General features: G+C 30.0%; 2 protein-coding genes across 2 annotated transcripts; one reads left to right on the top strand and one right to left on the bottom strand.

The window, feature by feature from the left end:
• The first annotated feature begins 1514 nt into the window (after positions 1 to 1514).
• Positions 1515 to 2543, top strand: LOC113378185 (lisH domain-containing protein C1711.05-like). The gene is made up of 4 exons (XM_026618716.1): positions 1515 to 1739; positions 1805 to 1879; positions 2032 to 2334; positions 2401 to 2543. The coding sequence occupies exons 1-4, from the start codon at positions 1636 to 1638 to the stop codon at positions 2480 to 2482; spliced, it is 564 nt and encodes a 187-aa protein (XP_026474501.1). The 5' UTR covers positions 1515 to 1635; the 3' UTR covers positions 2483 to 2543.
• A 1504-nt stretch (positions 2544 to 4047) lies between these two features.
• LOC113377539 (plastin-1-like) lies at positions 4048 to 12868 on the bottom strand. The gene is made up of 8 exons (XM_026617890.1): positions 12655 to 12868; positions 7186 to 7377; positions 6828 to 7063; positions 6284 to 6752; positions 5726 to 5939; positions 5381 to 5659; positions 5051 to 5304; positions 4048 to 4758 (listed from the first exon to the last, which is right to left on the bottom strand). The coding sequence occupies exons 1-8, from the start codon at positions 12733 to 12735 to the stop codon at positions 4588 to 4590; spliced, it is 1896 nt and encodes a 631-aa protein (XP_026473675.1). The 5' UTR covers positions 12736 to 12868; the 3' UTR covers positions 4048 to 4587.
• Between the last annotated feature and the right edge of the window lie 2939 nt (positions 12869 to 15807).

Below are 15807 nucleotides of genomic sequence, written 5' to 3'. Positions count from 1 at the left end.
TGTTGTACAGGTATTTTAATTTTATTTAGGCTCAAAGATGCTGACATGGAAGAAATACTCGAAGCAATTAACTCTGGAGAAGAACTGCTGAGAAAGCACATCAAGTAGGAACTATTTTTGAAATTTATTTTAAAGAATTATTGAATAGTCGGATTATGAAGTTATGGTTAATTGAGCACGCAATATAGTTTTTTTGCTCAATGTTTATGAAATAATTTAATGCTGTTATGAAACAAATTCATTGAAACTATTATATTTATAAAATACTCCGACTAACGGCAAAAAGAATAATCTGTTTATTTTCTTATTAAAAAAGGTAACCGTGATTCTTTTACAGGTCTAAAACAAACTCAGTAGCAACAGCAGCAAGAAGAGCTGATAAAAAAAACTCGAAAAAAGAAGCTAAATCTGAATAATTAGAACATATACCCATAATTTGAACTTCATTCAGTTTTTTTATTTTATTTTTTATTTCCTATATCATGCACAATTTCTGTATATATTAAAATTAATAAATTATTTTAAAAGTTTAAAATTGTATTTATTGTAATTGGCGCTACGTTAATAATGCATATTCATGTAAATATATTATAACTATACAACTAGACATTAAATTATTAGAAATAAAAGATGCCATACACCACTAGTTTATTTTTAACTTCTCGTGGGGTGTTATTGTAATGGTCCGAAAATCGAAATTAAATTTTTTTACATTTCTCGACGTTTTGAAGGTTTCTGAACATTTTGGCATACCTCAGAAAAAATGGATGGGTGTGTATGTGTGTATGTATGTATGGATACAAATTTCCAGTCACGTTTCCAGGCGATTTGAATGATTCAAAAAACATTCGATTCCTATTGATAGGGAGATGTGCTGATTAGTTTTTGACAAAAGTAGGTCCAGCAGTTACGGAGATAAAGAGCAAAGAGTGCAGAAAATAAAAATTGAGTGTTTGAGAGAACGGAGCATCCGATTTGAATGATCTAAAAAACATTCAACTAATAATGATTGAAAGAAGTGTTTATTAGTTTTTGACAAAGGCAGGCCCAGCCATTTCAAAGATACGGAGCTAAATGTGTAAAAAATGGCAGCTTTTGTGAGAACTAAGCGTCCAATTTAAATGATTCAAAGAATTTTCTGCTTGTCTTAACAAAATAATTAATTTCGGAAAAAAATATTTTTGTTTCAACTTTTTTTTTCAAAAAAAAATTTTTTTGTATATCGAAAATAATTCAGATTTTATTTTTAATTCTGACTAAAGTTCTAATATACTTTAAACAAATAATTTCAACTTTGCAATTCAGTTTATATAATTCTTATAAATATTAGACAATGTTACAATATTGATAATAATCTATTTGAAAACATATGGTACGAGATAAAATACAGCAATTTGCCATACACCCCACTAGTTTTCTACTAGTTTTGAATATACCAATAGATTAGGTTACTGGCCGCTTGTCTATATAATGATATGATCAACTTGCCTGTCGTGTACCAAAGTGGGCTTCTGTTGCTATCTTCGTTTGTTTGGATCTGCTTAGCGGGTAGATCAAACACTTTCAACTGGTACAAAATTTTATTTATTAAAACGCCTTTGTTCAGTGCTTTAGCTCTTTTTATTATTACGCAAAATGGTCAAAATTAAACCAGAACCTACAAGCGATTGTGATTGCCGCCATAAGACGAGGCGGCGGTCTTCTAAATCTTCTCACGCTAGAAGGCACATTTTAGATTCGTAAGTATCGTTTGTGAAAATAATTCGAAATAAATATGTTGTACAATTATTTTAATTTTATTCAGTCTCACTAAATCCGAAAAAGATGAGGTGCTCAAAGCTATTATTTCGGGGGAGTTGCTGATGAGGAAGGCTATGCGGTAAGATCTATTTTGAAAATTGATTTTAAAGAGTTATGAGGTTAAGAAACATGTGATTTACATATATTTATAAACAAGTTTAATACTGTTATGAAACAATTAAAATATTCATTCAAATGATAAAAAATTAATTGGTTTGCTTACCTTGTTAGAAAAAGTAAAAATGCACCGTCTACTTCGGAAAGTGAAGACTCCTCGGCGTCACAAGAAACCGATTTCACATCCTCTGAAGAAAGTTCGGATGAGGTAATGGATCAGGATTCATCTTCAAATTCTGATGAAGGAAATGTGGACATTAAGGAGGAGAATGCTGAATCCGAAGAAGGACCACAAGATCAGTCAGATAGTTCCAGTTCTGCTGATTCCGACTATAAGCCAACCCTTATGGACATGAAACGGTTCAAGAAGGAGAAGAAACATAAAAGAAAAGCACTGAAGCATCATTCTAGTGACACGTAAATGAATATTCAATGTTGTCAAGCAACTTACGGATGATTATTACAAATAAGTTTTTTTTACAGCTCGTCATCTGACTCAGATTCAGATTCTTGTGATTTGATGAATACTTCCAAGAGATCTGGAAAATCAAAAAAACATTGTTAGTTTTAATTTGTTATGGAATTCTAATGGCTGGTTCCTATTATTCAAAATTTTTATGTGAAAGTATTGTGATCAATTGTAATTAAAACAAATAAATTATTTTAAAAGTTTAAAATTGTATTTATATTGTAAATGGGCTCTACATCAATTTATATTCGTGTTACTATACCACTTTGGCACTAATTATGTAAGTATATTGATAAACAAGACAATATTCATACAGTACAATACAGTAAAATACATTTTTCATAATTACACAAATATTGAAGTTCAAAAAAAACATGTACATGTTACAAAAAATTAAATGAAATATTATTATTACAAAATATTATTTTACAATTTGAAACAAAAATTAAATATTTACATGCATCGTAAATTAAATTCATCACTGAAAGAAATGCATCTGTATGGTACTTTGAGCCCTTACACATAATCAAAAGTATATGTCTTACATACTTAAAAAGGCTGTGCTTATCTCATTTTTATGCTATATAAAATAAAATAAAAAAATTAGTCTCATGATTGGAATTACAAGTATATCTGAATATTCAGTTTAAAATGTTTTTTCTATAAAAATGTTTCCTGAGTTGCTACTACGTGAACATAATGAGAAAGATGTGCTCATATACATGATCATGATTTAAAGTCCCTTTTAAGAACAGTCGCTGTTGAGATGTTAGACAAATTCCATATCACAATGTGTTCATTTCTCTTATTTCTGTGTAAGCACAAAGTGTTCACTACTGTTAATAAAAATAAAGTAAGCATAATTTGTTGCATTTGCATTATATTTTTTGTTGAATTAAAAAATCACAGATACAATAATTATTAAAATGTTTATATTAATTCATACAAACTAAGTATTATTAAATATTAATAACTAATCTCCGAGCAATTCTTATAATATAAATATATGCATAATGTATGCACATACGCAAGATTTACAATTGATGCATATATATATATATATATATATATATATATATATATATATATGGATATATATATATATATATATATATATATATATATATATATATATATATATATATATATATATATATATATATATATATATATATATATATATATATATATATATATATATATATATATATATATATATATATCATACAAAATTGAGTGACAATTCATGAACAATTTATTCAAATTAGTTTAGTAATTTAGTCCCATCAATATAGAGGAAACTTAATGGCAAATAAACCAATGATAAAGCTCTTAAAATCATACAAAAAATGCAGGCATTAAATGGTAGGTATATCAAAATATTCTTAATGTCTTGTGAAAATTGTTCATCGATTGTTGCTCATCAGAAACATCCATAATTTAAGGTATAGGATGGACGTACATATATTTACAATGATCGGTAATTTCAATATTAAAACTATACTTATTAATATTACAAAAATATGCATAGACTTGAGCCTCATGAAAAACTATATGAATTATGCATATACTATATTATATTATATTATATATATATATATATATATATATATATATATATAAACTTTACAATAAACAAATAATCTGAAATCTTATTCTACGGTATAATTAATTAGGTTGAAGTAATAATTAAGTAAGTGAAATATTGCAATCAAATTAAAACTTTATCTTCTAATATTAGGACCAAGCTGAAATTTTGTTGTTGCCCATAAAAATCAAAATCAAATTTACGAATTACCAGTTAAAACGTTTAGAGAGTTTAGGTAGTGATTATATCAACTACTAAAACTACTGAAAAGTATGTTTGAGCCACAGAATTAATTATTTTTATAATAAAATATTCAATCTTATATTATACTTAGCAATCTCTATATCATAATATGAAGAAACAAATATAGCCTAACACAAAGTTATATCAAAATCTTATCTTACAGTATCAAATAATCTTAGATCTAATTTCATGCAAGGAGAATGGCACTTTAAAGTACCATTAATTAACAAAATTCCAGATTGGTCTATTATATTCCTTACTTTACTGTTCAAATCTGATAAATTGCTGCGCTATTAACTATATTTTTAATATTTGCAATAGAACATTTCAGATTATTATTTGCATCTATTGACAATTCATGTTATTTATGTTATTGCTGTATGCTATCCATGTTAGGAATGTAGTCTATTGCCATAAGGCAAGCAAATACTGTCATGACCATTTTTGGTTTCACTTCAGTGATATCCTCTGGTAGAGCGTACACACGAGCACCGGTCTTGCGAGCCATTGAAATTGCATACTTTGCATTGGCCAAACAATCCTGCAATATAAATAATGACTAAAATTGTGGATAAAAAATTGATATGTCCGCTTTCAATGCCACATACTAAAAACAATTACAATAATAATGATTTAACTAAATTATTTCTTTTAAAATAGCAGTCTCATTCCAGGTGGAGTTTACCTGCGTTTATTTCTCTGAACAAAAATCTTGGCTGAAAACTTACTTTCAATTCAAAATCTTGTATTTCATCATTTACTAACATATATTAAATACAGTAATAAATAAAAAAATATATTATGATAAATAATAAATCATCATTACGCTTTACCTCTTGGGAATTTCCAGATTTAACTAAGTCATAATTGATAGTTCCCGGTTTAATGGCATCGATTAAGTCTATTACAACTTTAGCATCTGAAATTGTTTTGTCTTGGAAGCTACTCAAAGATGTTGTTTTATTGGCACCTGCTAGCTTGGTATTCACCCACTGAACAATTTCTCTTTCAATTATTGGACTTCCAGTGTTTGCCAAACGTGTCAACACAGATAAAGTATAAGCTCTCATCAACTGCCATATGAGCGCTGCAATTAAAATGTAATTATTTTTTATACTATGCATACTATAAGTCACATAGATGAGAATAAATTTGATTCTTGCCTAAAGTTAAAGTAGCATTTCCTTCACTGATGTCCTGTCCAGCAATACCAACTAGTGAGAACTTGATCTGTTTTCCAAGATCAACAGCATAGTTACAATTCTCTAATTTTTCCATAAACTTTCTCAAGGTAGAGAATTTTCTGTGCACTCTAGCCCAGTTAACAATACCAGGTTTAATAACATCGTACAATTGGAATATCACAACACCATCAGCTAAGTCTGAATACAACCAATTAACATGTGGTGAAACGCCCATAGAATTCATCCAATTCCGGTAAGCTAAAATAAAATAAAAGATTAAAAACGGTGACAAAAAACGAAGTTATTGTAAAATATATTTCTTACTTTTTTCTTCGCGGGTCTCTTCCACAGTCTCTAATCCCTCTATTTCGCCTTCTGGACGATCTAATCCTGGATGGTTGTTGAACAAGTTGGCTACGAACGCTAAATTCAACTTATAAACGCCATTAACAACATCTGCTGCTGTTACAAAGCTTCTGCATTTGAGTTTAGCAGCTTGTTGCAGCATGATCTCAGCTCTCTTTGTCATATCTTGTTCCTGATTGAACAACATAATAATTTAAAATTTGTTTTGGACAAGTATCGAGAACGTATTTATCAAATTAAATTGATCAACGCAAATTAGGAAACCTATATTTTGAAAAGTTAGTATCAAACTCAGAAGTTATTTATTTACAACAATCTTATTTTTTGCCTGCATTACCAAAATAATTATAAAATATCACCACAATTATTGAAAAATACTTTACTAAAACTTTCTTTAGTTTGCTTGCTTGGTTTGAGATGTGATTATGGTACAAGTAGGAAATCTATTCGATAGTAATAAACCGAGATTAAAGAAAAGTTCGAGATTAACTTAGGCATTAAAATTTGAGAACTAACCATGAGAGCTTCGTTCGTAACTTGAGCTTCTGGAGGTGCAATTTGTTTCAACAGAATAGTATAAACCTCTGAATCCGAAATGTCGACTTGGAAGTTATTGCAACGTCTAATAGTTCCAGCGTTTGCAAGATGATGATTTACCCATCTCAATAAAATAGCTTCAGGAGAGAGTTTCATCAAGTCATCTATTTTTTCACCTTCATACAGAAGAGAAGTCAAACCAGGGCAGTGCTCCAATGTGATTTGGTTGAATAAACCAATTCGAATTATTTGCCAAAGCAGACCCAATACTAAGTGAGGTTTTCCTTTCGCCAAATCATGAGCATCAATGTTAACGATATTGCAACCAATAACTTGGGAAGAAACCAGTGCAAGGGTTAAGTTTTCATGTTTTGTATAAAGCGTTAAATTCTTCTTGTTAATTGCTCGTTCATCAATGGTATCCGGGCATGACAAGTTAATAATTTTGCTGCAAGTAAATAAAAAATATAAGTTACTAACACTTTTTCATACTATTATTATTTGGAATATTTGTTTTACTAACCAAAGCATGATGCCATCGCTGAGTTTGTCATAAAGAGTCTTGCCTTCAGGATCAATGGGCAACAGATGAGTGAGATCGCGATCATGAGCTAAATTCGAGTTGAGCCAATCGGAAAATGCGAGTTGCTCTTCAAGACGCACCGAATGGGTTGTTCCTTCACTGGAAGCATCGGACATACCGCCTAAAGTCTCCAAATTTTCTTTTTTGGACACAGCTTGCTTGAACGTACTACCGACCTAAAATAATAAAAAATTATAATATAAAATATCAATTAAACATTATTCCGATAAATTAAATGTATTTAATAACAAAATACGGAATTAATGAAAAGTAAAATGATGTAGTCATTTATCTTCACCTCGTTAGATTTCAGTTCTATGCATAAACGTTCGAATTCATCAAACGATAATCTGCCATTGCAACTGCGCGCCTTGGCCGTGAACTCATCAGTCATTTGGCGGACTTTCCATCCAGGTAACCGGAAACCGCATACATCCAACGCTTCTTTAAGTTCCTTGAGATCGATGAAACCATCCTTGTTTTTATCGAACTGTAAAAAAGAACAAAAAATAAATTAAGTAATACATACTATAATAAATTAAATAGGACAAACGTGTGATTATAAAGTGGTAACTCAAAGAAATTTTAGGTAATACGATTTCGCTATAGATAAATCGCCTATTTAACCCTTTCGAGACGGTGTTCAAAAATCGGTTTCTGTAATATTTTTAATGTGTATTATATATGTTGAAATAAAACTCAAAAAAATAATTTTAAAAGCTAGAGGAAAGCAACAAAGTTTTTATTTACAAATCTTTCATAAAACCTATATGGACCTATGGAGTCGAGCTCTGGGGATGCACCAGTAAAACAAGATTCAAGACCTTACAGAGACAACAATCAAAAATTTTAACTACGTCGGTTTTATAAATGGCAACTCAAACACTATGTGATAATTTTTTGTATTATCACTGCCAATAGGCCAATACTTTGCTAGTAGTTATCCAATATGTAATTATTCTCCACCTTTATATTAATTCTTTTCGATCCACTTTAATCGTTTATGAAAACAATAACTGTTACAGAATATTTCAAAAAATCTCTCGAAAGGGGAAAAAAAATCGAGGTATTACAGCAAGGCCGGGTAAGGCCTAATTTCGTTTGGAAACATATTGCTCTCTATATTATCAAGTGATAATCGATCCACTATGGCTTGATATCAGGCTGCCCTTAACGAGTATCAGATCTGGATCCCCTGATTGAAATCCCAATGCGAAATTAAACGTCGTGAACACTTTTACGTATACATATATTATTAGATAATTTTTAAAAGACAAAAATAGTTGAAGTTCATATTAGTAGACACAAGATGAAATAATAACAAATTTCCAGAATAGAAGTATACAAATATGTGTGGATATTATTAACAACAATCAGAACTTCACTAGTCCCATAAGCTATTGTGGTGTCTTCTTAATGTCGAGATTTTATAGATGACAACCCAGCATGTAACCTATTCCTATTTGATTAATTTACTATTAGAAATTCTAATGCTGATAACATTTTATTATATGCAACAATGCCGGGAATATCTATTTTCAACTGGCATATTGCTATCTAGAATACCCATGTCACTACTACTTGGCATCAAGTTGTCAGAAACGGTTATCGAATCTGGACGGATATGAATGGAGGCCCATAACTATAACTACTAAGCCAAAGAAGGGCCTATTATCTCTATCAAAGCGCCAAAACATTATTTTATTGTCAATAAGACATAGCTACTACATTAAGTGAAATCATGATATTTTAGACAAATGTTAACATAATAGACACATTATTACAAATAGAAGACAGTATTGAATGCTTTCAACCGTCGTTGATTATTGTTGCGTAATTAATTAACTTCCCGTAGGGTAAGTTATAGTAATCGCAAAAAAATCGAAAATGAAAATTTTTATATATCTTTACGTTTCAAAGGTTTCTGAACATTTTGGCATACCTTAGAAAAAATGGATGTATGTGTGTGTGTGTGTGTGTGTGTGTGTGTGTGTATGTGTGTGTGTATGTGTGTGTGTATGTGTGTGTGTATGTATGTACGTGTGTGTATGTATGTGCGGATACAAATTTTCGTCGACGATTTCAGGAACACGGATCAACCGATTTGAATAATTCAAAAAACATTCGATTCGTATTGATAAGGAGACGTGCTGATTAGTTTTTGGCGAAGGCAGGTCTAGCCGTTCCGAAGATACGGGGCAAAAAGTGCCGAAAACGGTAACTCAGTTTTTAAGAGAACGGATCGCCCGATTTGAATAATTCAAAAAACATTTCACTTGTATTGACAAGATGAAAAATCGATGAAATTTTCATGAAGGTAGGTCTAGCGGTTTCGGAGATATGGAGGAAAAAGTTAAAAAATGAGCCATTTGGCGGTCAAAAATGATCATTAGACATATGCACATCAAATTATCAGATATTTTATAGAGATTTTAACAATAAGTATACATTTTGTCAACATTCCTATGGGTTCCGTACCAATGCTTATGCGTTAGACAGCGACGCGGCGCTTACGCGCTTTATATTTTGTGCCTATGCAGTTAAAGCAGTACGATTGCTTTGAAAAAAAGTTCAGATCTTCCACAATATGTCAAAATAAATAATTTTTTTTTTTCAAAAAAAAAAAATTAAAAATTTTTTTTTTTTTAAAAAATTTTTTTTTCAAAAAAAAGTTATTTTTTGTCCAATTTATAGTTTCCCAAAAATCTTATTTTTTCAAAGTAATTTTTTTTTCAAAAATGTTAATCGTTTTTAAAAAAATTATAATTTTTGGTACGGGAAGTTCCAGCAATTTGCCTTAAGGCACGATGCCTTAATTGCCTTAAGACAGAATTCCACTTACAGCTAGTTTCCTCGATTTAATTGGGTACCAAATAATTAAAAATGAAGACACGTATTCATTATATGAAGCTATCACATTTTGCTAACAATAAGGAGTGCCCTCGTTATCACGGTGTTCGCATAATGCTGACGTTATCGATATCATATCTAAAGAGTTAATCGCAGTTTTGTTGCGATACCCGTTTAATTTTCTGGATGTATTAAAAGTTTTTGGCATATTCATATACTATGTGCCTGGGATTTTATTTAACATGATGTTTCATCAACAAATCCAATATTATTATACATCGTTTCCCTAATTTAGCAACCTCTCTTATAATCCACACATTTCTCTAACTATTTACATTAGTATACAATGCAAACGAGCAACCAGCTATGCTTCAAGATATCTAATTGTTGGAAAACGTCGTCTTTAATTAAAAAGTCTATATTAATGTAGATTTATTTATTATAAATCCCTAAAGTTTATTTAAATAAATAACTGTAAGTATGAAGTCGGACTTTATTTCATAGACCATTATTTTCATCGTCCAAGTATTAGGTTGTCAAATATCTCCCTTCCGCTTTTTTGCTCTTGGTTTATAATACAAAAAGGCGGAAGGGAGATATTTGACAACCTAGTATTTTTTTATATTTGTTGATGTTTTTATTGTTTAGCATCTTAGGTCTGAAGATAATCAACTTCCCGCAGGGTAATCGCAAAAAAAATCGAAAATAAAATTTTTTATATATCTAAGTTTTAAAGTTTTCTGAGCATTTTGACAAATCTTGGAAAAAATGGATGTATGTGTGTGTGTGTATGTATGTGTGTGTATGTATGTGTGTGTGTGATACAAATGTTCGCCGACGATTTCAGGAATACGAGTCAACCGATTGGAATAATTAAAAAAAACATTCGATTCGTATTGATAAGGAGACGTGCTGATTAGTTTTTGGTAAAAGCAGGTCGAGCCGTTTCGAAGAAACGAGGTGCTAAAAATGGCAATTGATGTTTTGAGAGAACGGAGCGTCCGATTTGTATGATTCAAAAAACATTTTATTTGCATTGATTGACAATTGTCCACCCGCTTCGATATTTCGTTTCTACGCAGCTAACGTTCGCGATTGCAAAAAAAAAAGTTCAAAATTTCCGAAATATTTCGAAGTATAAAAAATCAGTTTTTCAAAAAGGTCAATTTTTATTCAAACATTTTAAAAATCTTAAAAGTCGATTTTTTAGAGTTCTAAAAGAAAATTGAATCTTTTTTAAAAATTTTAATTTTTGGTACGCACCACTAGCTACTTTAAAATTTATACACAACGGTAAGAAAACGACTTTGAACAGTGTTTAATAGCGGCCGTTCATAAAAAATAATAATAAATGAAAATGTTTCTTTTAGAATCTTTGAACGCTATGCATTTTTATAATGTAATATTCAATTCTCATTAAATATAGTATTTGCTATCATAGATATGTTGAAGACATAACTTGTTAAAAGTTTAAGATCTTATGCAATTGTTAAGGCGCAAAGAATTGAAAGATTAAAAAATAATTATTCCCATCAAATTCGTAAATTTAAGGGTAAAGGGTTAACCTTTTGCACTCCGAGCCGTTGTTACTTAACTGTTTGAGTGCCGATCGTTGATTTTGGCGCGCAAATTCGTCGCTATAGCGACGTTTCAAACTCAGACGGTTAAAACAATGAATTTCTGTTATTTATTTAAGCGTTAACTTTGGTTATGGACAATTTATAAAAATGGATCTAATTATATTTAAATGTTAATAATCACATTATTACCAATTGCTACAAATTACAAGTTGAATGAATAATAAATGGCTGTACCAAAATAAACGAAACATACAAGAAATATTTAGGTGCATTCTACATTGACTGGAATTCACATTTAGGTCATATAAAAACGCAAACAATTTTTATAAGATATATAAACTCGCAGGAAATTAGGTATGGCGATTTATTTTAGATATTACAAATATTTGCACATGAGTTTATCATTCTTTACTCTAAGTCTGAGTAATTTTTCAAATTACTTCTAAATAATTTACATATCGTCTATGCATTTTTATTACAAATTAGTCATCAATTTATGACAAGTATCAAAGCTTACGTAAGTCGATTGTCGCGGAAAGGCCCACTCATTTTCTAAGTAAATCATTCAAACTTTGTTAAAATATATCACTATATCTAGAGCCAATTGAAAGATAGATATTTTATCGACATTTTCGTATCGTTGGGAATGAGTTTGCAATAACGCCTTGTGTTAATTCAAAATGTTGCAGTTTGTTCGTTCCGAAAAATGATAGATATACGAAAAAATAATTCATACTTATCAATGTACGATAAGAATACTTAGATGGGTCCAATTAAAATGATTCCACCTTGTGATTTGAATTTCCTTAATTAGTATCATGAATATATTATCTACAACAATCGAGATTATTCATATGACATATACGCATTGTTCTCATAATACATACATTTATTAACGTAATAATAAATATCAATAACAATATAAGCAGTCTTAAATCTTAGTAATTATTTAATATTTTTCACGGTTCCTAAGGTGTCACTCTAATCAACGTTGTGCAACGCCCGATACTTTATCTCGCAAATTGTACATGATAATAGTATATTTATAGATAGAACGTTACAAAAGAACCATTTCAATGTAACTCAAGGACTGTATAAATTACTACAATTAGACCACTTTTATTTAGTGTACGCACAGTATATCACAAAAAAAACTTAGAAAAATAAATAATAAACAGAGGAAAGCTGGTAATTGAAATTGACAGTAAAGTGCAATAACTTCTCAATTAAGACCTAGTAATTAGCAGCAAATTAAATAAATGCATTTTTCCATTAAGGAACACTCAAATGCACACAGTCACTATAAAATATTTAAAAAATAATAAAAAAAATCTTACAACAAGCTGCCACTTCTCGGATCTGCACTCGGACAAGAAGTCCTCCAAGGGTTCGTGACGTTTGACGTTCTTAATATCCATTTCAAATTCAAATCACTGTTTCGAGAAAATCGCGAAAAATCAATGAAAAATCTTTAGAGCTTGCTAATTGTTTCAAGTCGCGTGTTACACCTGACAGCGGTAGATCGACAATGACTTGTCGAGACGCCGCGTGCTTTGCAATTGCCACCGATCGGTAACCGCTAAAAGCGTTCGCTCTTATCAGTTTGCTCCCCGCCTGCACACGCGACACAGACCCACAAACCTATTCGGCAGGCTATTGTTTTTATTCCGAACTAATATTAACGCCGAAATTAGCCGATTAGGAAAAAGACCGACCAATCAGGCTGATTAATTCATTAGGAGGGTATGGTATACTGGTCTAGAGGCTCGAAGAAGGGGTAGAGTGTTCTATAGCTATAGCTATAGCTGTAGATACACACACACACACACACACATATATATATATATTATATATATATATATATATATATATATATATATATATATATATATATATATTAATTCAAATCTCGATTTTTTTTAAAATAATTAAAAATGAGTAATTGAAGAGAAGTCTATAAAAAAAAGCCTCTGTAAAAATTTCAAGTTAATCGGTCCTGTAGAAGTTAAGAAATCGTGGGTATCATATAAAAAAGTTGAGATTTTCGAGAAAAAGTCGCTTAATGTTTGCGAAGGAAAAAAACAAAGGAAAACTAGTGGGGTGTATGGTGTCGTGCCTTAAGGCAAATTGCTGGAACTTCCCTACCGTAACGAAATGTTCGAGAAATATTGAATGTTTTCAAATAGATTATTATAAATATTGTAACATTGTCTAATATTTATAAGAATTATATAAACTGAATTGCAAAGTTAAACATATTTGTTTAAAGTACATTAGAACTTTAGTCAGAATTACGATTAAAATCTGAATTATTTTCGATATACAAAAAAAATTTTTTTTGAAAAAAAAAAAATGAAAAAAAAATTTTGAAATAATTTTTTTTTTCCAAAATCAATTATTTTGTTAAAACAAGCAGAAAGTTCTTTGAATCATTCAAATCGGACGCTTAGTTCTCTCAAAAACTGCCATTTTTTGCACATTTAGCTCTGTATCTCCGAAATGGTTAGTCCTGCCTTTGCCAAAAACTAATAACTACTTTTCCTAATCATTACTAATTGAATGTTTTTTAGATCATTCAAATCGGACGCTCCGTTCTCTCAAAAACTCGATTTCTATTTTCTGCACTCTTTGCTCCGTATCTCCGAAACGGTGGACCTGCCTTTGCCAAATACTAATCAGCTCTTCTCCCTATCAATAGGAATCGAATGTTTTTTGAACCATTCAAATCGGTTGATCCGTGCGCCCGGAAACGTGACTGGAAATTTGTATCCATTCATACATACATACACACACACACACACACACACATTCATTTTTGCTGAGGTATGCCAAAACGTTTAGAAACCTTCAAAACGTCGAGAAATGTGAAAATTTTCAATTTCGATTTTCGGCCCATTACAATAACTTACCCTACGGGAAGTTAATTATCGAAACAACTATATCTCCAAAAAGAATTAAAATTCTGAAAAATCCTCTAGTAACAGAGACTAAGTACGGTTGTGCCACTTTTTTTTGATAAACAATAATTTGTTAATTTACCTTTAAGCTGGGAGAAAAGTAAATTGAATGGTAATTTTAACTATTGTCTACGAGGAAATACTGCAATACTGCCCTTTAATACGATGGATCATTCATAGAATCAAATCATACAAGAAAAAGGCCGAATAACACAAAAATAGGTTAAAAAAGCAATAGTTTTGAAAACCAAAATGCTTTATAACGACTGTTGTTGTCAGAAATGTGTAACATAAAATAATCATTTAAAAAGAGCTTATGAAGATAATATAACAATATATGACAAAACATAATTTCTAAAATTTGTAATTTCAAATTATTTACAATTATGATTTCTTATCTTTGTGAAATCTTTTGTTTACTTGTATCGAATGTTTTCTCCCCCATTTCCTTTGTATTTTGTCTTAGTTGAGTTAGATTTTTTTATCTGTTTAAATTTCACAACATATACATATCACGTAAAACAAAACTATTTTCTGGTAATTGACTACTAATGCTCAACTTACAGCAAAATAACAAATGAAGTGTTAAAAAAATCGAACATAAAAGCTTACTTTTGGCTCTTTAATAGCAATTCGGTTTACAGATCAATGTAGGGTGCTGACTCAATGCAATAATGTAAACTTGTTCGAACAAATATACTTCATCTTTCTCCCTTTGGACCCTATCTTAAAATCATTATAGTTTTGCTGTTATGAAGACTATCAATACCATACCCACTCGTCCCTATACATATTCCTTAATAGTTATACTCTGAAAATATCCGAATACAAATCATTTTTTCTAATATATCTTGTACAAATATGTTTGAATAGTTAAGCTTTCAAAATATAAAAAAAATCGGTTTTTTTATAAATACTAGACCTAAGTACCCCGTTAACCATAAACCGCATTTATGCGAAGAAAATAACTAGAATAATCGTCTATTTTCCAGATTTATTTCAAACTTTCCCATACGATTTTACTAAATTAATTTAAAAAAAACTTGATATTTTTATTGAAATTAGCAAAGATGCCATAAACTTTGAATTTTTCAATAAAAGTGGTATAAAAATTTCATTATTAAAAAATAATAATAATTAGAACTTTTCTCTATATATCACATGATGACCACTTTAGTCAAGTACCTGCTTTTTTCATTACATGCTAATAAATAATTTGACTAAATTATTCATATTAATAAACCGCAATAATACTATTTATAACTATTTTTTCTACAGATCTACACGAAGAATGATAGTTATCATAATACAAGTAAGTTGAAAATAGTATAAAGTCTATTTTTTCATGAAATGTCATTTGATAATGTAAATAAATGTGTCATAGTAAAAATCGTTTTTTCTTATTACATCTTATTTTTCATATTACATTGAGACCACCTAAAGTATCTGATATACAATACAAAGTACTCTAACGATGAGAATAATAATTATAATATAAGTAAAATGAAAACAGTAAAAAATATAGAACTTTTC

The sequence above is a fragment of the Ctenocephalides felis genome, unplaced genomic scaffold (assembly GCF_003426905.1).
Source record: "Ctenocephalides felis isolate EL2017-DRISC unplaced genomic scaffold, ASM342690v1 CF-g0.4_SCAFFOLD_01886, whole genome shotgun sequence".
In the NCBI taxonomy this organism is placed as follows: domain Eukaryota; kingdom Metazoa; phylum Arthropoda; class Insecta; order Siphonaptera; family Pulicidae; genus Ctenocephalides; species Ctenocephalides felis.
The sequence above is the reverse complement of the archived record's forward strand: the minus strand, read 5'-3'. Positions and strand labels throughout refer to the sequence as shown.